At 36.7% G+C, this 25,737-nt stretch overlaps 1 protein-coding gene across 1 annotated transcript; it reads right to left on the bottom strand.

Moving 5' to 3' along the window:
* Positions 1 to 24,365, bottom strand: LOC149846728 (uncharacterized). Its single transcript, XM_089992285.1, has 5 exons — positions 23,829 to 24,365; positions 23,202 to 23,327; positions 3,353 to 3,504; positions 3,012 to 3,171; positions 1 to 607 (listed from the first exon to the last, which is right to left on the bottom strand). The coding sequence occupies exons 1-5, from the start codon at positions 24,363 to 24,365 to the stop codon at positions 410 to 412; spliced, it is 1,173 nt and encodes a 390-aa protein (XP_089848411.1). The 3' UTR covers positions 1 to 409.
* Positions 24,366 to 25,737: the final 1,372 nt, after the last annotated feature.

Here is a 25,737-nt window from a genome sequence, read left to right as displayed (position 1 = left end):
TACAGGAAACGGTATAGAGAATAATTACAATTAACAGAGAAACCAATATACTCAAAACTGAATGAATATAACTATAAATACAATCTCAAAGAAGACCTTTACTATTGTTTCTCTGTAACTGAGGTAAGTGGCCAAACCCACTGGAAGCAAGGTTAACCGCATCTACTGTATGAGCATCAGGTGACATGGTCAAACACTTGAAAGACACCCCCTTCTAAAAGTAGAATCCACCATGTGTTGATCATCAAAGCTCATGATGCTTCATTACATGAAAAAAGAATGTGAAAAGTGAATAGCCTATGAAGAAAATGTATCACATGAAGCTCACCATCATAGTACATGCTGCATGTGCATCTATTGGCCTGAAAATAAATTGCAGCTCCAGTTTATGTTGAAGATCCTTGCTTTATCATAGTTTCTTAACCAATTTTAACAAATACTCCAATTTGATTCCCACATTATTGATTCTGTTCATGCGCTCCTGATGCTTCTCTGACCAAACTTCCATGTTCTCTCTTACTTCCCAGACGCTACTTTCCCTCTCCCAGTCCCAGATATCCTTCCAGATCAGATGTTCATTCACAATTTTTACGGAGTTCACCATTTCCTACAAAACAATCAAATGAATGTTGGTATTCTAAATGGTTGAAGCTAAAGGATAACATTTTAGAAAGCAAAGAAATTAATATGGCCATAACTGCCATTAATTGTGATTGGAGATTTTATTTTGCATATGATGCACTTTTCTTTTTTCGTTTACTCTATTTTTATGCCAGCTTAAACGTGTTCACCAAGACATGTTTTTGCATAAGAGAATCACAGACGTGGCACCTTCAATTCTCCTGCAATTGCAAATGCTCATAACCGGTGCTTTCCAACAACACAGTCATGACGATGCAAGAAAACAACCACTGAATATGCAAATTGAGGAGTTGCAAAAGTATATTGTGACAAATGCAAGAATATGGCACCAAACTTTGTTGAGGTTCAAAAGTTCAAACAATCCATATCCACTACAGTTCTCTCTTCCTGGGGCTGTAAAAAGAAAGGTTTCTAATGTCAACGATGTTTATGAAGTACCTGTTCCTGATACTGCCAACTTTGGAAGCAGGCACAAGCTAACATCATGAGGATGTGGATGTGGCCACCTAATTCATGACTAGGTAGTGATATTTTGCCTATACAGATATCAATTTCCTTAGAACCACTGATCAGAAAACTTATAAAATACCAACTTCAGGATAAAGGGAATCAAGGTTTCTGGTTATAGATGATTTTGGTTAAGCATTGCCAATAGAGAATGCTACCAAATGAATCCAAAGTTGCCATAACTGCTATTTCATAATCAGTTTCACCTTTTTGGTGATGCCACAATAGTCCACTATCTTCTCTAATTTTGTCTTGACAATGCACATTATAATTCATGGATCTCCAATTAATTTCTGCCACTCATACCCCCAATGATGCATTTTTTCTGCATGATAATAAACACAAGAAACTTAGGAGCATAGTTGAAATCCTATCCCATATATAGGGACACAAAGAGACATAAGGGAGGGGAAAGTCCAACACGTTTTACCCTAGGTTCTTGTACATATGTACACACATTTACAGTAGTTTTAAATCCATTAAGGTTTGTGATTTGTTTATTAAGTCTATGCATCTAAAATCGGTTTTGGCTTTCTTGCTAAAGAGCATTATAGGAGACGACTTATTTTTTATTAAAAAATGTTCTGGGATCCAAAGATGGACCTTATTGGTATTTTGCTGCTTCTCATATCCCAGGAATTACTTTTAACAAGAAACAAAGGTACTGAACCAGATAATCTTGTATTGATATTTTTATATGTTATACAGTAGAAGACACAGATGAATACACACCAAATATAACAGATGATTAATGGTTAATAGAATAAACATAGATGTCATCAATCCTCATTTATAGGAGGCCTTTCTGACCCAGTCTTTCATCTGCTCTGCTATCCAAGAGATTATGGCATTACAAGTTCTCACAGGATGTCATCATTTCGCATATGTTCAGACTACTTAATACTTCACCAACTTGGCTTAGTCTCTACCATAGCTTGGTCCAGTTCCTCTGTAAACTCATCGTCTCTACCAATGTGAAGGGTATGTTTGTGTACAGATGATTATAAAAAAAAATGAAGATTATTGACAAAAATGTTTGTGCAAAGATGCATATGGTCTGTTTCTTTATTTGTTTGTTCATTATGTTTCTGGATACCTTTGTTATTTGGCCCTTTTTGTTTGGGTTGCTTCATTGTACTTTTCAAATGTATCTTGCATCTTTTTTCATCTCTCCATATCTTGATGCACACATTCTCTCTTAAGCCTCACAGAATACCAGTGAGAACCAGAAAGATGTTTTGGTCCCACACTTTTGCACTCTTTACACTAATATCATGTAAGAAGAAACTTTCTGGCATCTTATGCCACTAAGCGAACAACAAGAAAGAATCACATGCACATACATAGGAATATAAGAGTACAGTAAATATACAATTGTGTAAGCCTGACAAGTGTCAAAAAGAAATTTCCAAATGATAAATTTACGAGTGTAACATGCTTAAGAATTCTCATTTGTCATGTATGCCCTTGGGTTTTTATGCCTGCCACTATCTAAATGAATCCCAAGCAGGATAAATTGCTGTCTTTTAGTGCTACTTTGTCAGATTGTTTTCAGATAATTAATCATAAAACAGCCAGCATAATATAACCAGAAAAAGTTAGTTCCTGATCTCAAGTATATCCACTATTAACATGGCATGACATGACATTGAGGATTCAGGTTTAAGCTTTTGTATAAAATCTAAAACCTTACTATTGAAGGTTCTCTCATGCAGCTACATTAGATCCATGAAAATATCAGTCTACCATACATGCTTTAGACACAAACAAGAGAAACACCAACAATGTGGTTCCAGATTTTCAATTCAAAAGTAAGGCAGTCCTCAGTCAGGATGGGCAATAAGGAAAATCTCCAATAATACCTCCTTAATAGGGTCGAAAGCACGCCAAATTCCAGATGCCTGCTTTACTTCATCATTATAGAAACAAATAGGTTGCTTCACAACCCAAAGTGCTGTCTCAATATCAAGATAGCCTGCTTCCACCATTCTCCTCAGGGTTCTAGCCTGAGATTTTTTCCCTCTTTATGAAAGAAAAAAGTTAGAATTCCAGACAGCAAAAACAAATGCAAGATCTGAGAATGCACAAATGTAGGAGTAAAAGCCAATAACCATAAAATCTATCAATTCCGAGATAAATCACACAAGAATAGCAAATTTAGTAAAAAAAAAGGATCTAGACAGAAAACTTGACCAAGTCAAACCTGCTTGGATCTTTAAAGGGTGACAGAATCTCAGGTGAGGGTATGATGCCAGCTAAGAGTGCAGACTCACCCAAACTGAGCAAAGATGGGTGCTTCCCAAAGTAAAAGGCAGATGCTGAATTAATTCCATACACCCCATGCCCCCAATATATCTGCAACAAGTGACCTTTCATTATGCATGCCCAGCAAAATAAAACTCACAACATTAATAATATAAGCATTACATAGCAAAGGAGAAAAAATCCACATCCAAGGGCATTTATACAATGTTGCAATTAGTGTATCGGAACCCGTATTGCATGAGCTTGAGATATAAAAAAAAATCTAAAAATTACAAAAAATAAATAAAAACTCCAAAAATTTAAAAAAATATAGAATGCAATAGAAAATAAAGAACATGAATATATGCACTATGGGTAACTAAACATAAACATACACTAGTAAAACATTGGATATGATACAGATAACACTCCAAACAAACATTTAACAAAAGTCACAAGTCACAAGCATGAATGTTTGATATCAAAGTTATGTATTAGATAACAATACAAAAGAAGCATCCTGATCTATCAATCATCACAAAAATGATATTCAAATGATGGATATTCTTCTTCTGAGTTGTCTTCTCCTCCTCATTCATCCATATTATCTCTGGGCCAGTATAATCATTGTCATCATCCACCTGAGCCTCCATGTCAGCCTCCAATTATCTCCAATCCTCATCATGATCCAAGACACCAAGCACTTCTATCCACTCATCCAATATATCAACGGCCGACTCAGGCCGACTCAAGCTTAAACGAATCAGCTTAGGCTCACTGGAGCTGGAGTTCCGGGCTCATACTTCATAGTGAATCATAACAGGCCAAGCTTGGAAGCCGAGCTCGAGCAACGCAGCCTCTCATTCGGCTCGCTTACGAGCGTTTAATGATCTCAGCCAAATGCATTCCCTGCTCTCGTCTCTTTCTCTCTTTTAATCTTTTCCCTTCTTTGACTTTCTCCTCCCTATGTTCGGCAAACACCTCGACGACCCCTGCTTGAGCCGGTCCTCGCCGTCAGCATCCTCCAAAGTATCAGTTAAAAGGTACGGGTCCTTTCTTTTGAATCATGTGAGAAATCGAATACGGATTCGATTTCCATGTGGTAATTTAGTGTAAAACCGTGTGGATGAGTGAATCCAAACTTTTACTCTATGATCCATGGATGGAATCCATGTATTTTCGTTTATGGAATAACATACGTTTTATAAAACATAATTTTGTTTACGACGGAGGTGCTTACTCGTACTGAATAACAATCTCCATGATATGTATTATTATATGCATGTGAGTGCCTGATAAAATATCGAATAATACATGTATTCTTGGTTGAAAGTTGTATAACAGTGGATGAGTAAGAAAATTTTCTTTTAATGTGTTAGCATGCATTTATATGTTCATCCAGCTGCCACTGAGTTACATTATGGCAAAAGTAAGGATCTTATGCAACATGTTTCTTGCCTTTGTTAGCACGATACCACCTCATCTTGGCATCTTGAAACTATGCCATTCTGAGACACCAGGTATCCCGGTAAAGGGATGCAAGTCATAGCGGATCCCCTTTGATCTTGTAATTCATTTGCATGGAAATTGATATTTACAGGTTTTTTTATTTGCTAAGGCTGGTTATACCCTGTTAATTTTGGGGCATCATGAACATGTTTGTATAACCAAAGGATAGTACATTGGCTTTGGATTGATCCATATTTGTTTTACATTTCTGTAGAGCACTCAAAGTCATGGTAATATATAATAAAGCATTACTCTTTCCAGAATAAAGTTCAATCAAACTAAGCTCATTAAAAGACACATTGTTATGTTTCATCGTATCATTTCCTGGGTTTATAATGCATCAGGTGGCAATTTTCAAATGCTATTATTACTGTTGCGCCTTTTGTTTTGGCTGATCTTTGGATGCCCTATTATGTGACATGGTTTCTCCTAACATTTCATACATATTAGTTCTTATACAAGTATAATACATATGCTTGAAGTTGAACACACAAATGCACTCATGGACTCTTAAATCTGAATGAGTTGTATTTCAGTATATCCACTAACATTATATCTTAATGTTACCTTTGCTTCAATCTCATGTTATAGGCGACAAATACAAGATCATTTAATCTGAGAGTGATCCAATCTATTTTTTTTCTATTCCATTTCTTTGTGTGGATGCTCTAAAAAGCTCCAATTTCTCTTGCATCCCTAATTGTTCAAACCTAGATAATAAAGGAGCATCTTCACCAAACCTATTCCACCATTGATATAAACCAACAAAAGAAAAATATATCATGAGAGAAATCCTTGCAAAACAAACAAAACATAATTAAATATAATTACATTGAATTTCAAATGTATACCTAGCCGCAATGAGCTATGCAATTAGATTGTGTTCCTTCGTCCAAAGTCCCGCTCATTTTGTTCATACTTGGTTAACTCCACATGAGTTATCTCTGGAGACTATGATCTACATTAAGTTTCTCAATAGAGTTCATGACACTCATTTGTACTTCCCTGTCGTATATGAATGTGGGGGAGAATTTGATGACAAGATTGAAGAGGCAAAAACATGAATGTCTTCATGAAGTTGGTGAGTTAATCTCTTATCAATCACCCTCCAAACTAGCATATAATACTTTTTCTTGCTGTTGAAATTTTCTTTAATATGCTCTTTTGCACTATGAGAATTTCGTTGAGGCGTTCCCTATTGAGCAACACGATGTACTCTATAGGCCCGGAGGCCGTGATAAATGGGCAAGGGTTGCTAGGTCGTCGCCCAGAAGCGATGCGTCACACCGGCGCCCGGGTGTGGTGTCAAATAGGCAAGGGTTCCCTCACTTTGTTGGACGGGTAGGGGTAAAGAAGATAGTTCAAGACCATAAAATTAGGTTAGCCACTTGAAACATAGGGTGTTTAACGGGTAAGTTGGTAGAGTTAGTAGATGTTATGTGTAGGAGAAAAATTGATATTTTATGTCTACAAGAGACCAAATGGGTAGGTGAGAAAGCAAAAGTGATAGAACCTTGGGGATATAAGATTTGGTATACAGGAATAAATAAGAATAGAAATGGAGTAGGGATTGTTATTAGTCGTGAGTTTATAGATAATGTAGTTGAGGTCCGTAGGAAGGGTGATAGGATTTTACTTATTAAATTAGTATTAGGTATGGATATTATTAATATTATTAGTGTTTATGTACCTCAAGTAGGTTTAGATAATTTCATTAAGCGTCAATTTTGGGAAGATTTAGATGGAGTAGTACAAGGGATATCTTATAGAGAAAAGCTTTTCATCGGCGGTGACCTTAATGGACATGTAGGCATTAGTAGGGATGGATTTGAGAGTATCCATGGAGGCTATGGTATAAGAGAAAGAAACGAAAGTGAAGAAAGGATTTTAGATTTTGGTTTGTCCTATGATATGATCTTAGCAAACACTTGGTTTAGGAAGAGATAGTCTCACCTAGTAACATTTAAAAGTGAGGTTAATACGAGTCAGATAGATTTTTTCCTACTTAAAAAGAGAGATAGGGGTTGTTGCATCGATTGTAAGGTTATACAAGGAGAAAGTGTAACTACACAACATATAGTCTTAATTTTAGATCTTAGAATTATAAAATACCGCAAAAGGGATAGACAAAGGATAGATCCTAAAATTAAGTGGTGGGCACTGAAAGGAGCTAAACAAGGAATGTTTGTAGAGCAGGTACTTAAGGAAGCTGATTGGTGTCTCAAAGAAGATTCAGAATCAATGTGGAATAAGATAGCGGGTGGCATGAGAAAGGGGGCTAAGGAGGTATTGGGTGAGTATAAAGGCGGTGCACCGCTAGGTAAGGATACATCATGGTGGAACGAGGATGTCAAATTAGCTATTAAGGTTAAAAGAGAGTGTTATATAAATCTAAGAGTCGTGATAATGAGAATTTGGAGAAATATATGATAGCAAAGAAAGAAGCTAAAAAAGTAGTTCGAAACGCGAGGAATAAGGTATATAAGGAGGTTTATGACATGTTGGATACCAAAGAGGGCGAGAAGGATATTTATAGGCTTGCAAAGATGAGAGATAGAAAATCGAGGGATCTGGGTATGGTTAGATGTATCAAAGATGAAACACAAAAGGTTTTAGTCAAAGATGAGGAGATTAAGGAGAGATGAAAAGATTATTTTGATAAGCTATTTAATGGAAGTCATGCTCAGGATCTTGGAGACTTCTCCATTCATTTTCATGAGATGAATCGTGACTTCATGTGCAAGATTCAAAAGAAAGAAATTGCAGAGGCTTTATCGATGCTTGGAAATGCTTGGGTGAGAAATGTTTAGAATGGTTGACAAATCTTTTTAACAAGATTTGGCAGACAAAGAAGATGCCTAATGAGTGGAGGAAGAGTACTTTGGTGCCTCTATATAAGAATAAGGGTGATATACAAGATTGCACAAACTATCGTGGCATAAAACTCATGAGTCATATTATGAAACTTTGGGAGAGGGTGATTGAGTATAGGTTGAGGAAGGTTGTCATGATATCAGAGAATCAATTTGGTTTTATGCCTGAAAGACCAACTATGAAAGCTATAGATCTTCTTAGACAACTTATTGAGAGATATAGAGAGAGGAACAAAGATTTGCATATGGTTTTTATTGATTTGGAGAAGGCATACGATAGAGTACCTAGGGATGTTCTCTGGTGGACAATGATGAAGAAAGGTGTTTCTCTCAAGTACATTAGTATAATTAAAGATATGTACGAAGGAGTAGTAACCAATGTCCGAACTTGTGGAGGGGTGACAACCAATTTTCCTATAATGGTTGGGTTACATCAAGGATCTGCTTTAAGCCCTTTCCTATTTGCTATAGTGATGGATGAGCTTATGAGATCAATTCAAGAAAATGTGCCGTGGTGTATGTTGTTTGCTGATGATATTGTTTTGATTGATGAATCTAGAGCTTGGGTTAATGCTAAGTTAGAATTATGGAGACAGACATTGGAAGCAAGAGGTTTTAAGTTGAGTAAGAATAAGATAGAATATATGGAATGTCGGTTTAGTAAGCAACGAAGTAGTGATGGGAGTGTAGTGAAGCTTGGTGAGCAAGAAATACCGGTGGATGACCGTTTCAAATATTTGGGATCTATCATTCAAAAGTATGGAGAAATTGATGGAGATGTAAATCATAGGATGAAGGTTGGGTGGATGAAATGGAAAAGTGCAACTGGAGTGTTGTGCGATCGTAGAATGCCATTGCGGTTGAAGAAAAAGTTTTATAGGACGACAATTAGGCCCGCTTTACTATATGGTATGGAATGTTGGGCTGCCAAAAGACACCATATTCAAAAAATGAGTATAGCTGAGATGCGTATGCTAAGATGGATGTGTGGAAATACAATAAAAGATAAGATTTGAAACGAGGATATACGTAAGAAGGTAAGCATTGCACCCATTGAAAATAAGATGAGAGAGAATCATTTACGGTGGTTTGGACATATTCGGCGAAGGCCTAATGATGCTCCAATTAGAAGGATGGAGAAATGAGAAAATATATTAGTTAAAAGAGGTCGGGATAGGCCTAAGAAGACTTGGATGAAGATGATAGGAAAGGATATGAATGCTTTGAACCTCACCGAAGACATGGCATTGGATAAAAATGATTGGAGGAGAAGGATTTATGTGGAAGACCCAGAATGATTTTCTTTTTTGGTTCATATCGCCGACCCCAATTGTTTTGGGATGAAGGCGTAGTTGTTGTATGCTCTTTTGCACTATCCATATCATCGTACAAGTAGGGAATAGCTAGAGCCTCATTCGAAGCAGGGTACAATAGCTTATGGAGCAACAACACTTTCAAGAATGATATTGTCATCCTAATAAATATACTGCACCACTTCCAAAACTCCATAGAGAAGACTATCTCCACTATCTCAACCCCAATAGGATTTTGCGCAATCTTCATTACAAACCACTCATTTGAAGCAACCATTTGCTTTAATTCATTTTAATGAATAACAAAGCTCTGTAAAGTTAAAACATTCATAGCAAACCTTCTTAATGCAGGGGTATCAACTTGGCTCCCTAGGTAAACCTCCTCAAGTTTAGGATGTCAGAATGATTATAAATGAATTTTGTTATTTTTTTACACATTTCAATGCACTCAGAAATGACCTTCATCTTACCAATATCTTCAAGCATGAGATTAATGCAATGCGTTGAGCATGGACACCAATCAAAGTATTTAAATTTCTCATGCAACATTAATCTGACAACTTTGAAGTTTGCTACATTATCAATAATGAATTGGACCACATTTTCATGCTTAACATCACTACAAGGAACAAAGTCAATAGTGGTGACTCTTTAATAGTGACAAAAAGGTATTTGCTATTGACTTAGCAATAACAACGACTTTAGGTATCCTTGTGAATGCCTTAGTCGCGCACAATTGTCATCGTTAAAGACATGTCTATAGCAACGCCTTTATATATTGCCAGTATAGGTTTGTTTATAACGACGATGTTATATGGCCGTTAAATATGTCGCCGTTATAAACACACCTATAACGGTGACTTTAGATATCACCGTTATATGTATGTTTATAATAGCAACATTATATGGACGTCAATTGTTGCCATTAAAATTTTTTTACGATAATATTTAACGGGCATATAATATTGCTGTTATTGACATATAATGACGAGATAAAAAAGGTCATTGTTATAGATTTGTTTATAACAGTGACATTACATGGTCGTTAATTATGTCATCGTTATAAACACACTTATAACAACGACTCTAGATATCGCCGTTATAGATATGTTATAGCAATGACATTATATGGCCGTTAATTGTTGCCATTAAAAAACTTTTACGGCAACATTTAACGGACATATAATATTGCCACTATTGATATATAACGGCGAGATAGAAAAAAGTCGCCGTTATAGCCAAGTATTTTAAAAGGGCCCGACGAACCTTTTTTCTTTTCCCCCTTTTCTTCTCTCTCTCTGCTCAGTCTTGCCAGACCACCGCCTGTTGCCATTGGAGCTCCTCCCTGGAGCGCCTCTCCCTCTCATCGTCTCTCCCTTCGTCACGCCTCGTCTCCCTCCGACGATGGCACGACACAACTGTGCACCATCTCTTTTGAGGTGCTCCTTTTCATTGTGAAACTCGGGTTTCGGCAAGGGAATCATGTTTTCTAGGTAAGATTTTCGATTTCTCAAAATGTTTCTGTGTTTTTCTTTGGCTATTTTTTTTTCTGTTCAAAATGTGACGACGGCCCCATTCTTATTTTTTTTTCTATTCAATTTTTTTTTTGTGTTTTATTTTGCTATTTTTTTCCTGTTCAATTTTTTTCGTGTTTTCTTTGACTGTTTTTTTTCTGTCTGTAATATGTTGTTGTTAAGATTCCATTGTTTTCTCCTTAAAAACAGTGTATCAATGTTATTATTGTTAATCAATTTTTTTCATGCTTTGGTATGTATTCCAAAAGTTTGCATGGTAACAAAATGAGGGTTCTAGCATTTTTTTTTTCACTGCAGTTTTAACAAAGTGGAAAATGTTAGTGAGCGACTATGAAAATTTGGAGGCTAAAGGCATCAGTAGATCTGCTGCAAAAATTTCATTGTAGGAATAAGTATATGGACTACCAATATTGTTGGTCAAATTCATACATTTTAAAGAAAAAAATAAGATTATGTATTCTGAATTCTGTTTAAAATGAGAATTCTGAATTCTCTCTCTCTCTCTCTCTCTCTCTCTCTCTCTCTCTCTCTCTATATATATATATATATATATATATATATATATATATATATATAAGAGAGAGCCCTACACCAACTTTTTTTTTTGAAGTTATTTGACCCTATTTAGTTTTTTTTTTCCGTTCCTTTTCTCTTCAAAATGCAAGTGTGATCATTGGCCATCCGATTGTCGTTGGCTGTATATTTTAGACCTTTCTTTGGTTGGACAGTCCCCCTTCCCTATATATATATATATATATATATATATATATATATATATATATATATATATATATATATATATATGAGTGATGCCAACATGCTAAAGGTGTTTATTTGCTTTGCTTTTTTGTTTTCTTTTGCAATTATAATCCCATAAATGTGTTGAGCTTGCTAAATGTGTTCTAATTCGGATCCATGTTTAGATTCAGATCTAATTTCTATTCACAGTTTTTACATGTGATTGACTTGATTTTTGAATATATATATATATATATATATATATATATATATATATATATATATATATATATATATAAGAAAAGGGATGGTCCACCCACCTGTCCTTTCAAAATTCTTTCGTAGACATGTTTTTTGAAAAATCTGACCAAATGAATGTGATCTCTATGGTAAAAAACCTACAGAATCTTTGATCAAACTTTTTTTTAATGGATATGTAGGATTTATTAACGTAGAAAACCGTTCATTTTTATATCCTTGTTAAATTCAAGAGAATATTTTATAGGTTTTCAACTATGGCGATCACATCCTCATGGTCAGATTTGCAAAAAAAAAAAATACATCTACATATACATTTTTAATAGGAAGAGAGGAAGGTGGACCATCGCCTTTCTCATAAAATATAAAATATATAAATATATAATACGTAAATCTTTTTAACAAGATTTGGAGGACAAATAAGATGCCTAATGAGTGGAGGAAGAGTACTTTCATGCCTCTATATAAGAATAAGGGTGATATACAAGATTGCACAAACTATCGTGGTATAAAACTCATGAGTCATACTATGAAACTTTGGGAGAAGGTGATTGAGTCTAGGTTGAGGAAGGTTGTCATGATATCGGAGAATCAATTTGGTTTTATGCCGGTAAGATCAACTATGGAAGCTATACATCTTCTTAGACAACTTATTGAGAGAAATAGAGAGAGGAACAAAGATTTGCATATGCTTTTTATTGATTTGGATAAGGTATATGATAGAGTACCTAGGGACATTCTCTGGTGGACAATGATGAAGAAAGGTGTTTCTCTCAAGTACATTAGTATAATTAAGGATATGTATGAAGGAGTAGTAACCAATGCCTGCACTTGTGGAGGGGTGACAACCAATTTTCCTATAATGATTGGGTTACATCAATGATCTGCTTTAAGCCCTTTCCTATTTGCTATAGTGATGGATAAACTTACGAGATCAATTCAAGAAAATGTGCCGTGGTGTATGTTGTTTGCTGATGATATTGTTTTGATTGATGAGTCTAGAGCTGGGGTTAATGCTAAGACAGACATTGGAAGCAAGAGGTTTTAAGTTGAGTAAGAGTAAGACATAATATATGGAATGTCGGTTTAGTAAGCAACGAAGTAGTGATGGGAGTGTAGTGAAGCTTGGTGAGCAAGAAATACCAATGGATGATTGTTTCAAATATTTGAGATCTATCATTCAAAAGTATGGAGAAATTGATGGAAATGTAAATCATAGGATAAAGGTTGGGTGGATGAAATGGAAAAGTGCAACTAGAGTGTTGTGCAATCGTAGAATGCCATTGTGGTTGAAGGGAAAGTTTTATAGGACGATTATTAGGCCCGCTTTACTATATGGTACGGAATGTTGGGCTGCCAAGAGACATCATATTCAAAAAATGAGTGTAGCTGAGATGCGCATGCTTAGATGGATGTGTGGAAATACAATAAAAGATAAGATTCGGAACGAGGAGATACGTAAGAAGGTAGGCGTTGCACCCATTGAAAATAAGATGAAAGAGAATCGTTTACGGTGGTTTGGACATATTCGGCGAAGGCCTAATGATGCTCCAGTTAGAAGGATGGAGAAATGGGAAAATATATTAGTTAAAAGAGGTAGGCCTAGGAAGACTTGGATGGAGATGATAGGAAAGGATATGAATGCTTTGAACTTCACCGAGGACATGGCATTGGATAGAAATGATTGGAGGAGAAGGATTCATGTGGAAGACCCATAATGATTTTCTTTGTTGGTTCATATTGCCGACCCCAATTGTTTTGGGATGAAGGCGTAGTTGTTGTTGTTGTATAATACGTAAAATGGACCTATACAAGCCAAACTGAGCGGACTTTGCCATGTTTGTGTGTGGCTCATTTATCTAAATGAGTTGGCTCATAACTCAACTCATTGAAGAGTTGCTCGTCTCGTTTCCCAGCCCTAGTTAAAAATGATGACTCTATAGTCTTTTTCTTTCCAATTCATGTTCGGTTAATCTTTTTTTAGTTATTCTTATGCCACTGAACTCCAAGTTTGCATTTCTTATTCCGTTGCCACTTGATTTTTTTTAAAATTTTAGAAACTTAGAAATTTAGGGCATTTTATAGAATTTTAAAAATTTATGTTTTTAATTATAAATGCCACTGGGGTCACTGTCTGTGAATATGGATCAATCATGGATACACATTCACGACAGAAGTTCAAAACCTTATACATCTGGAATTGATCGATTCATTGAAGCGTCATGTACTCATGTCCATTCTGCTGGTAGACTCTGATGCCCATGTCGGGACTGCAAGAATAAAAAATATAAAGTTTTACCACCGATCAAACTACACTTGATTGGACGTGATTTTACCATGAAATATATTCAGTCCCATGTGAGTGTGTCCCAAACCCACGTAGATGATGTGAACGTACATCATGATGAGAACGAGGATAAAATAGAGGTTCATCAACAACTTGAAGAAATGTTGAACGATATTATTATGGGGACAACATTGGATCCAACTCCAGACGATGATGGTGAACGCATGCCCTTTCAAGACTTAATGGGTGATGCCCAAAACGATCTATATCCAGGCTATACAAAGTTAACAAAACTAGCTTTCATTCTCAAGCTGTTACATATCAAATTAATGTACAATTGAAGTAACAAATCGTTCGACATGCTGATTGATTTGTTGGAGGCATTGCCTGAGTGAAAAAGATTGTCAAACTCTTACTACAAGTCAAATAAATTTGTGAATTGCACCAACTTTGATTACGTGAATATAGATGCAGTGTGAATGACTGCATGCTTTTCTGAGAGGAGCGAAAACTACACAGGCAAAAGAATGAAAGTCCCTAAAAAAGTGTCATGATATTTTTCCGTAAAGCCGATGTTGCAACGCTTATTCATGACAACAAAAACATCATCAAATATGAGGTGACACATGACCCGACGTGCAAGTGATGAAAACATATTAATTCATCCATCAGATTCTGCAGTGTGGAAGGAGTTTAACAGAGAACATATATTATTCATGGCAGAACCTCACAATATTCATCTCGGCTTGGCAAACAACGGTTTCAATCCATTAAAAAATATGAGTCTATCATAAAGCATGTGACCCGCAGTATTATTGTTGTATAATCTGCCTCCATGGATGTATATGAAAGATCCTTTCATACAACTTTTCCTACTCATCCCTGGACCAAAGGCACCTGAAAATGAAATAGCTGTTTACATACAACCGTTAATCAAATATTTACAAGAGTTATAAAATAAAGGCATTAGCACGTACGACACATCAATTAAAGAGACATTTCAGATGCGAGCGACGGTAATATGCACTATCAATTATTTTTCAGCATATGCCAACTTATCAGGGTGGTTTACGAAGGAAAAGCTTGTGTGTCTAGTTTGTAACGTGGGTAAGATAGCATGAAGTTCAGCAAAAAGACGTGTTACATGACACACCATCGATTCTTAAGAGTAGATCATCTATGGCATCATCAAAAGAAGGAGTTCGACGATAAAGTGGAGTTTAGAGAGCCACCAAATGAATTATTTGGAGGTGAACTAGATGTACAATTAAGTAACATTATTGATAATTTCTGAAAAGTATGGATTTATGAAAAAAGAAAAGAACATGCTGACAACAAACTATATCTAAATTTAAAAAAAAAACATATTTTTCCGACTACCATATTAGTCATCACTGAAGCTAAGATACAACTTAGATGTGATGCATATTAAGAACATATGTGACAATATCTTATATACGCTACTTGACGTGAAGAGAAGAACAAAAGACAACGAAAATGCACAAGAAAATTTAAGACTCAGAAAGATACGTCGTCACCTGCACTTAGATAGAAGAGCTGCAACACCGAAGAAATCACATGCACAATACATATTTTCAAGTATGCATAAGAAAGAGTTTCGTGATTGGTTGAAGAATGTGAAGTTTCCCGACGGCCACACATCTAACATTGGGCGATGCATAAACATAAACGATGCTAAATTTTCGAGAATGAAGAGTCATGATAATCACGTCCATCGCCAACTTCCTATTGCAGTTTGTGGATATCTAAAGAAGACAATCGACATGCCTTTAATCTGTTTGAGCGATATGTTCAGACAGTTGTATACAAAGACATTGAGAATATATGCTTTAACGAAGATGAAAAATATTTCAGTAATTTTATGCACTTTGAAAAAGATATTTCTGCCCGCATTTTTTACCATCATGGTGCACCTAGCCATTTATCTACCACGTGACACCGAACTTGTTGAACCAGTACAATATCGTTGGATGTATCCGATTAAGAGATTCCTGAGTAGATTAAAGTGAACTATGAGGAACAAAGCACGAGCGAAAGCTTCTATTGCTAAGGCATATATTTCAACAGAATGTGCAACCTTTTGCTCAATATATCTTAATGGTATTGATACTAAATTTAACCGTCGGGATCGGCATGATGATAGGCCCAACATAGCAAGGACACCTGGTTTGTCTGTATTCTCACATAACATTCACGTGAAAGTTGAAGGCGGTTTACTACTTGTACTTTCAGATTCGAATCATGCGAGAGCTCATCGGTATGTACTTAGCAACTGCGTTGAATGTGAGCCATATTTAAGGAAACATAGATAGATAATCCAAAGTCTGTGCAACAATATTCATGAAGCTACAATACGACACGACCAAGAATTCGCAGGTTGGTTTTTACAGAATCACGAGGATGCTCCAAAATTATGAATTCTCGTAAGAGGACCTGAGCATGAATCACAGTACTATCAAACTTGTGATGTGAATGTAATCAGGTTTCATACACAGTCTCACGGTGAAGACCGCAGTTCTCAGAACAATGGGGTAATGGTTACATGTGAAGGCGACTTATGATGTAGACTATTACGATGTTCTAAAAGATATTATTGAATTTAAATATATAAGATGAAATTAGGTGTATATGATTGGTTTGATAATAAGTACATACGTACGGACAAATACTTTACATATGTCAACATGCCTCAATTAGCATACCAAGAGGATTCCTTTATTTTAGCCTCTCAAGCTATGCAAGTATTTTATATTAGAGATCCCATAAAGAGTGAAATACATATAGCATAAAAGATAATACCAAGAAATGCATACAAGATTCTACCATCTTTATCTGAACCGAACGAAGAACACGGCAACGATCTGTATCAAGAGGATGATTACGTAGGGGTTGATTCATTACCCCCTACACCATCGACGAAGATCCCATACTGTCACACGAGATAATTCAGATGATGATTGATAAATATTCTGATGCGTAATTTCATAAAAAATGTTGCAACTGAATCTAAATATCATCACCAAAACCAGGCTGACTTTCATGCATCAGAAGCAAATTAAGCAATAAAAGGCTTCAATAACTATCAAGCTTGGTACATCTTCGTACCTTCATAGCTATCATACGAGGATAAGTTTCTTATTCTCTAACTTTATTTCTTATACAGTATAGTGCTTATTCTAATAGATTATTAATTTGTATTTTGCAGACTAAAATAGATTGACAGAAACAGATGGCAAGTGCGTTCTATAAACTAGTGGATCGTCTTCGTACCTCCAGAGCTACTATACGAGGGTAAGTTTCTTATTTCCTAAGTTTATTTTTTTTTCATATAGTATAGTGCTAAATATTTTTTCTTCATGAATTGATGTTTGAAGTGTATGTTTATATTTGAATGGATGTATGTTATCTTTATATATAAAAACTGATTTTAAATATATATAAACTAATTTTAATTTGTTGTTTACAAACTGATTTTAAATATATATATTTATTTATTGAATTGAAGTTGATTTCATCTTGAATGTGAAAAGATATTTTGTTAATGTTATCTTTATGTTTATCTAAATTATCATGGAAGTGCAGGAAAAGGCAAAAGCATTATCGAGCCTTTAATCGTATTGTAATTAAAATATTTGTAAGTTATCCGACTGAATTCTCATATTGCTATCATCATCATCATTATCATTGTCATAATTGTTTCTTTTTATATTTTTTTTGAATTGTCAGATTGTACTCATTCTTGAATTGCGCTTGTTGCAGGTTTGAAGAGGATGTAAGAGGGGGTTGGAGATGACATATGTTTGTTTTTTAAAGTGTGTTTGTTGCAAGTTTGGAGAGGATGTAAAGGAGGAGGTTGGAGAGGATGTATGTTTGTTTTTTGAAGTGTGTTTGTTGTAGGTTTGAAGATGATGTAAGGGAGGGGGTTGAAGAGGAATTATGTTTGTTTTTTGAAGTGTATGTTTATATTTGAATGTATGTTTCACGATGTATAAACACTAGTGTATGTTTATATTTAAATTGATGTTTGAAGCATATGTTTATATTTGAATGGATGTATGTTTGAGGAGGTTGAAAAGGATGAATGTTTGAGGAGGTCGAATATGTTTATATTTGAATTGATGTTTGAAGTGTATGTTTATATTTGAATGGATGTACATTTGAGGATGTTTGAAGTGTATATTTGAATGTTTATATTTTGTTTTATGTAATATAAAAAAAAATCAAAACTAATATAAAAAAATTATTTTTTTAGGTTTAAGGCCTATAACGGCAACATTCATGTGTCGCCGTTATCGACCTTAACCCTATGTTGCCGTTACAACCTATAACGACTTAATTGTTGCCGTTATAGCCTATAATGGAGACTTAATTGTCGCCACCATATCCTATCACGACAACTTACTTCTAGTTGTTATCGACTACGCCGACAAGTTATACTTTCCGTTACAGGCTATAAAGGCGACATAGAAATGTCGTTGTTAAAGGGTGGGTCGCCACTATTGGTATTCCTAGTCATGGGGAAACTCTTCGTTGATGTTGGGTCACATATTAATGGCGACCTATAAATGTCGCCGTTATTAATCAACAAAGGCCAAAAATTTGTGGCCTTTTTTGTCGCCTTTATAGATCCATAGCGGCGATAAATAGTGCAACAACGGCGAGAAAAGTTGCAGCTATTGACCACCATCCTTCTAGTGGATCCTCCACCACATCTTTAAAAATCACAAACAACTCCTCTGTTGTCTTTTGTCTATTAGACATATCAACAAAATTAAAAAACATAATACTTTTAAGACAAGAAACCAAAAAATATACCAAATTTCGTTATCGCCTGTCCATTCACTCATTTGCCATGATGGTGCAGCCCGTAGTCTTCCAAGAATCTCTGAACTCACCACACTACTGCTTCTGCTTCAAAATCCTGTCTCTTAATGCACGATAGGATGGCAACTTGTAACCAACTCCTATACAGGCTATTGGATCAGCCATAGCCTGAAAATGATACGAGTTTGCAACATTTAATGGTATGTCTCACAAAACAAACGTCCAACTTCTAAATCTACCTGCTTAATTATTTTCTTGGAGGACATGGCAGAACGTATATCTGGTTGGGCTGCAGAAGTCATCTAAGGAGAGAAATATGCATCAATCCCACATCCCGGACTCATAAATCCCCTATCTCCTCCACTCTTTCCTCTACTACTACCATCAGGTCCACCATGAATTGGTGCACGTCCAGTACCATTGTTACTTGTCCCCACATCTAGCCCTTTGCCCTTCTACTGCCATAAAATCTCCAACTCATCCACAGTGGGAAAGGTCACACTATCAGTTGCTTTCCCTTACGCTTCAGGTGGCACTTTTGGGTCTTCCCAAGGCTGGGACATATCCTAGATCCCAATTTCTGCTGCCTCTTGCTATTTTTTCTACTTATTCTTATGAGATTCCTTCAATAACTCATGCATCTGCCATTTCACAACATTTGGTAGATGCTTAAAATTGCATGTGGCTACATTAATCTTTGTGCCAGCTAAATGATGCTTCATCCTAGAAATGCCTCCATGTATCTCCCTCTTACAATAGTTGCAGCGGTTGAGCAAAGTATTTCCTTCATAAACCGGTCCACAATGATTTCATGTTGGGTCTCTTGATACAGCCATGCTCCAAATACGTTGAATCAAACCCTCTAGGGTTCGGATTTGAGGGTTAGAGGGCACAAAATGTGTGTATGATGAAAATTGGTGGATTTAGGATAAATCAAGCGACTATAACTCGATTTTAAGGGTTATAAATAAAAAAATGAGTGTGTATGATGAAAATGAGGGGGTTTAGGACAAAAGAAGGGTTGTAGGGTTCAATTTTGAGGGCTAGAAGACAAAAAAGGGTTGGGTAGGGCAGAAATGGGTGAGATTTGAGGCAAACCACACTTCTAGGCCTCAAATCTAGCAAAAGCTCCAATTTTTAAGGAGAATTTGATCTCAAAATAAAGTGGATAGGCTTAGAAAAGGGGTTTGGGGAGAGAGAACATGCACAAACAGGTTCAAAATGACCATTGGGGGCTAAAAAATGGCTCCCCCATAAGTGGCCAGTCGCCACTTCTTTCGGTGCTAGAAAACAAAAAAAAAAGTGTCGACTCGTACGATACAGTATGATACACTCACGTATCATATGATTCATTTTGTATCAGTACGATAATCATACCAAATAAGATATAAGCACTAAATCGTATCAGTTCCCCTTCCTATACTACGATATATCGTATCATATATTGATAACATTGCATTCAAGGCTTGCAAATGGCAGTTGTTAGCTTCTTTAACTTTAGAATATTACATCTCTTCAATTAGATCCAACCATCATGTTTCCTGATTCTAAATTACCCAATTTAATGGAAGGGGTTATTTAGGAAGAGATCCAAACAACAACCATCAGAGCTTTTAATACCTTAACCTGTTAACCAATGAACATCCCTCTGGCCACTTGAATACATATTGCAGCATGATGTTGCAAATAATATGTTTAACAAGATGATAGATTCTTCACTTGGAAGCAAAGATCAAATTCTGATCAGTCATAGAAAAAAAATTACCTAAACTCACGCTTGGAGGTCTGGTCCATAAAAAGCGCCTTAGGGTGTAATGTCTTTTCAGAAAAACACAGCCCCTTCTACTGTCTACACAAACCTCCTAAACAGCATCTGCTGGTAGGCTCTTAAAAGCTTCAGAATTTTGGTGCCAACATCTGGCCGTCGACTAATTGCCATGTGGAATTTCAATGTGTGACTAGCAATTAGGTGTATCCAACTCCTCTTCATTTTCTCTTCAAACCAAAAAGGGCATGCCATTCAAAAAAACATAGACAACAATTTGACAAAGAGTCAACTTCAAACTAACAAGCAACAAAAGAGCTGGGCACGAATAATTAAGAGCAAAAATCTAACAGTGAAGGCCAACCCAAGACAAGTCAACCTCCATCACCTTGATGCCTGCCTATAATCAGATCTCCCTTTTAACATGGCAATGAGTAGACAATGGAAACTTAAATGCTTATCGATTTTCTTTGAGACTTCGAGTAAAAGAGACTGATATCAAATTAAAAAACATTTCTTCATGTAGGCCTTATTCAACCACCCAATAATATTTGTCAACAAGTTGTGACAGTAGAAGGCATTCAATCATCTTCTAGCCAAGTTAACTCTAACTGTTTGCTGAAAAATAAGCAACAATCAGAAAATAAAACCCAACTCAACATCCTTGTAGCAAAGGACACAAACACTAAGAAAATTGGAATTCTGGGTTTTTAAAATGTCAATTGCCTGCTTTTGTCAAAAGTCAAATTGAGGAAGATTCCAAATTGCTTGCCCACTAGAATAGTCAAGATAAGAACCCACCAACTAAGCACAATGCCACCAAACTCTACAGAGGTAACTTCCTAGCTCCAGGAGATTGAACTTCTTGGCTCTCTACAGTTTCCAGTAGACTATATTACTTCCAAATTTCCATCTCTTTAGGAAATGCCAAACTATGATTTCACCTTTTTTTCTGCACAGAACCAGAATTGCTAACAGTCTGACTTCCTTGTCGAGATCCACGTCAAAATGTCTTGTGAGCATCAGAACCTCAGTGCAGATATTAATTTTATCTTTTAGAAGACATGATTAATCATTTCATAATTATATTTTGTCTTGTATTGGAGATTTTAATGAAAGATGAATTATTAGAAAGAATTGTATGAATTCTCTGTAAATGTTCATTTTCTTGATTTAGTAAAGCTTTGTTGGGTTATTTAAGACCCAAAGCCAGATAGGAACAGCCTTAAGTCACACCTTAAGACAGGAACAACTATGGGCCGGTTTTGGGGCGTGACAGTTGTGCATCTAGTTGAGTTACTAAATTAGTTCTGATTTTTTATTTCTTGGTTCTAGTCTTAGTTTTAGGAAGTCAACACTTCAGTTCTAGTATCCTGATACCATGCATTCCAGCTGTTAAAAAGCAACCCAAACAGATTCAGTCAGACTACATAGAGAAGAAATGTAGTACTTAAACACTCAACCAATACATGTAGAAGAAATGTAGTTCCTGAACACCTTAGAAACTATCATAGTACAATGCACTCATGGTGCTTACATGCTCATGCGTAGGGGTGGGAATCGGGCTGGGGCGGCTCATTGGGAAAACCTTAGCCCACGGCCCGTCTGTCAGGCCGGTAGGCCCTAATCAGGCCGGGTTGGGCCTATTATATAATATATATAATTTATATATATTATGTTATATATACAATATATAATGTATATTATATATATACATACACGGGCTGGGACAAAAGCCTGGCCTGTGGCAGGCTGAGCTGGCCCTCGGGCTTCCCGGCCCGATGCCCACCCCTACTCATGCGTAATGAGAACTCACTGCTGCACATAGAAAGAAGAAATGAAAAATCACATTTACACGTTTTTAAAAAGATTTTTTTCTGGCTTTTAATGTCGGTGTCTTACTTGGAGGTCAGATATATTGGTCTCCTTCCTTATACTCTGTGCATATCTACTAAAGAGTTTCAAAAGCTAAACCTCTAAAATCTACTGCTTATGCTGTTTGAGATAAGCCTAAAGGCCAAAGGTTTCAAAGGGACAGACACATGTTCTCCAAGGGAAAGATTTTCTCTTCTTTCATATAACAAATTGCTCCAGTACGCATGTGAAAAAACAATGCAGGTATTCTCTAGCATTCGATCCAAATTTATACTACAAGAATCAGCTATTTCTCATCCATTTGCTAATGCTTGTTGCAAGTGCCATAAAACTATAAGCTAAAAGGCAGTGCAGGAACTCCCTTTCAAAGAAAGCAAATAAAATCAATTTATTGTTTTCTTTGAATCACCACTAAAAATAAGGAAAAATTAAAACCTTTCTATTTTACAGAACTGCATAAATGAAGCACATAAAAAGAATTATATGGCGTATAGTCAAGGATATCAACCAAAGTGTTCAAAACAACACTTTTTAATATAGAGGAAATAGGCAAATATACATACCAAAGATATAAAACTGATTGTTTAAACAAAAAATGTAATTGGTGCTTCGAAATTAGTGAGCACCTGGGCTTTATCGTGAAAAGTTGCAGTATATGATTTCTTCAATTCATGTCATTAATGAACCAAATCAGCTAAATAGCCAGTTTCCTATAAGCACCAATGAGATTTATGCTAGCTGCATTGTGAAACTCTTAAAAGCAATGGATTTTACTATATTCAAAGTAATTGGGACATGCATATTACCCACCATTCTTAAGTAAGCCCACAAAATTTTCCACTTTGACATTTTCTTCTCTAAACAAACAGCGATTAGTGCCTCCGCAATTTTCCTAGCCCATCTGCGCTCATTTTTCAGGAGCATATTCTTCACAAGCTGTCATGGACACCGAAGAAAGTAGAACTTCCAATTAGATTGAGCATATCGATCAATACACTAGCCAACAACGCTATATAGAAAAAGTTTTCCGAAGTTTGTGTATCTCTGTGTGTTTGGGAAGCCATGGTCCCGTACTTGGCTTCCCAACTCTAGGAATTCAATTAATCACAACAGAGAGGCATTCAATGTGGCATTGCGAAATTCAAACTTGCACATAGCAAATCTCACAGAGTCGGAGTTGCATCACCCATTCTGGCAACTCCTCACTTCTCCAATAACATAGATCTAGAGCTGAAGCTCAACACACTCATTAACGGAAACATGAATCAGGGTTTTAGCCTTTTTAGGTCTTTGTTCTTCCATCGATTCGTCGGTTTCATCCAAGAGTCTTATTTCCCTCCGATTTCTTCCCTAATTCAATCCTAAAAGGAAAACCCCAGAATCCAGAAACCCCAACCAATCAAGAACCGCAATCGCGAAGCGCAACCTTCATCTCACCTGTTGAGTTATCGTGCTCCCGCCTCCGTTCGCAGTGAGCGAAAACGCCGCGCGCGCGATCCCCCGCGGGTCGACACCGGCGTGCCGGAAGAAGCGCCGGTCCTCCGCCGCCACCACCGCCTGCCAGACGTGGGAAGGGATGGCGCGGGCCTCCGCCCAGGCCTCCTCCTCCTCTCGGACCAGGGCGTCCCATCGCCGCACGAAATCCGGGGGGACGACGGAGAGGAGGAGGCGGAGGGCGGCCAGAGAGGAGACGAACGCGAGGACGACGAGGGCACTGCTGATCGCCGACGGGATCCAGCCAACCCCGCACGTGTGCGATGCCGAAGGCGTTGCTCGGCACGTGCGACCCAATGCCACCTCTGTGAGCGATGGATGGAGGAAGAGGGAGGGGAGAGACGGGAGGCGGAGGGCGGTGAGAGTCCTATGGCGCCGGTGGCGGAAGGGTGGAAGGACGGGGCGGAGATGGCCGGACGTCGGGGAGCGGACGCCGGACGGCACCGGCGCGGAGAGAATACGGCAACATGATCTCTGCATTTCGCGCCCCGACGCGAGCGGGAGCGTCTATTTAATTGGATGTGGGTCGGGTCACCCTTGACCCGACGTTGCATCCGGTTGTGTAAATTGGTCAGTATCTGGATCTTGGTTAGGGTACTGTATCCGGGCGATAAAATGGGGTGATTAATTTTTGAGAAAATTATAAAAACGCGCCTAACTTTTGGAATACTTACAACAAAGCTGCCTGTATTTGTAATATTTTAAAAGTTAGGCGTGTTTTTATAAATAGACTAAAAGTTAATCATATTTCTGTAAGTTTTTTCTTAATTTTTTGCATGATAAAGCCTGTCGGATTAATTAGACTTTAATTTCGTTTGATTACTCTTTGTTTACCTGACCTCCATTCCGGGTTTGAATATATCTGGCTCCGTTTGTTTGGATCCGACCCGTATTTGAAGATCTAGATGAATCCAAATTGGATCTCCAGCCCATTTGCATTCCAGGGCCTGTAAATGAGTCAAACGAACCAGACTAAGGGTGTTGAAGCTTGGCTCATTTTTTTGTGGTGAGCCCAACCGAGCTCGAGATCGAGCTCATGGTGAACCCGAGTTAAACTAGCTGAGCTCAAACAATATGAAAAACATGTTTCTTAAATAAAGTAATGGAGTTTTTTTTATACCAAGTAGGTTTTCCATGTGATGTGCAACAGGTTTCTCATGCATTTTTAAAAAGTTTTCCACAAGTTTCAAAAATGTTAGGTTTGAGTTTCAAAAGCGATTTATCTGTAAACGATGAGAGTTTCCTGTAACCTTGAGCAAACCATGGTTTTAAAACCTAGTTACTCATGACTTGGCTCATCTTTGAGTGACTTGTGATTTGGCTGGGTCAACTCGGTGACTAAGCCTGGTCACGTTAACTTTATATTTTATATAAATATATATATATATATATATATAAAATTTATATTTTATAGTATTTTATCAATATATTATATATAATATACGTTATATGATAAATTTTATAATATATTATAATCATATATATATATATATATATATATATATATATATATATATATATATATATATATATATATATATATATATATATATATATATATATGCACCCATGACTCGCTGGTCGAGTCAACCACTGACTCATCCCGGTTTTGTAAAAAATGAGTTACATTTTTTGACCCGGTGATGGGTGATCCCAGCCGAGTCAACCAAGTCACAGGGTTAACCCGATAAGTTTTTAAACTATGATATGAACATGCAAAACTGGCTTCAATTTGAATCCACATTATGATGTTATTTTCAGAATCCGAATTTAAAAATAAAGTGTTGGACTCATATCGGAAGTCCGACCAAACCCGATCCAGTTGCGCCCAATTGCGGGTCGCCAAAAAAAC

This window comes from Nuphar pumila, chromosome 2, assembly GCF_984573655.1.
Source record: "Nuphar pumila chromosome 2, dmNupPumi1.hap1.1, whole genome shotgun sequence".
NCBI lineage: Eukaryota > Viridiplantae > Streptophyta > Magnoliopsida > Nymphaeales > Nymphaeaceae > Nuphar > Nuphar pumila.
This window is presented reverse-complemented; position numbering and strand designations above follow the sequence as displayed.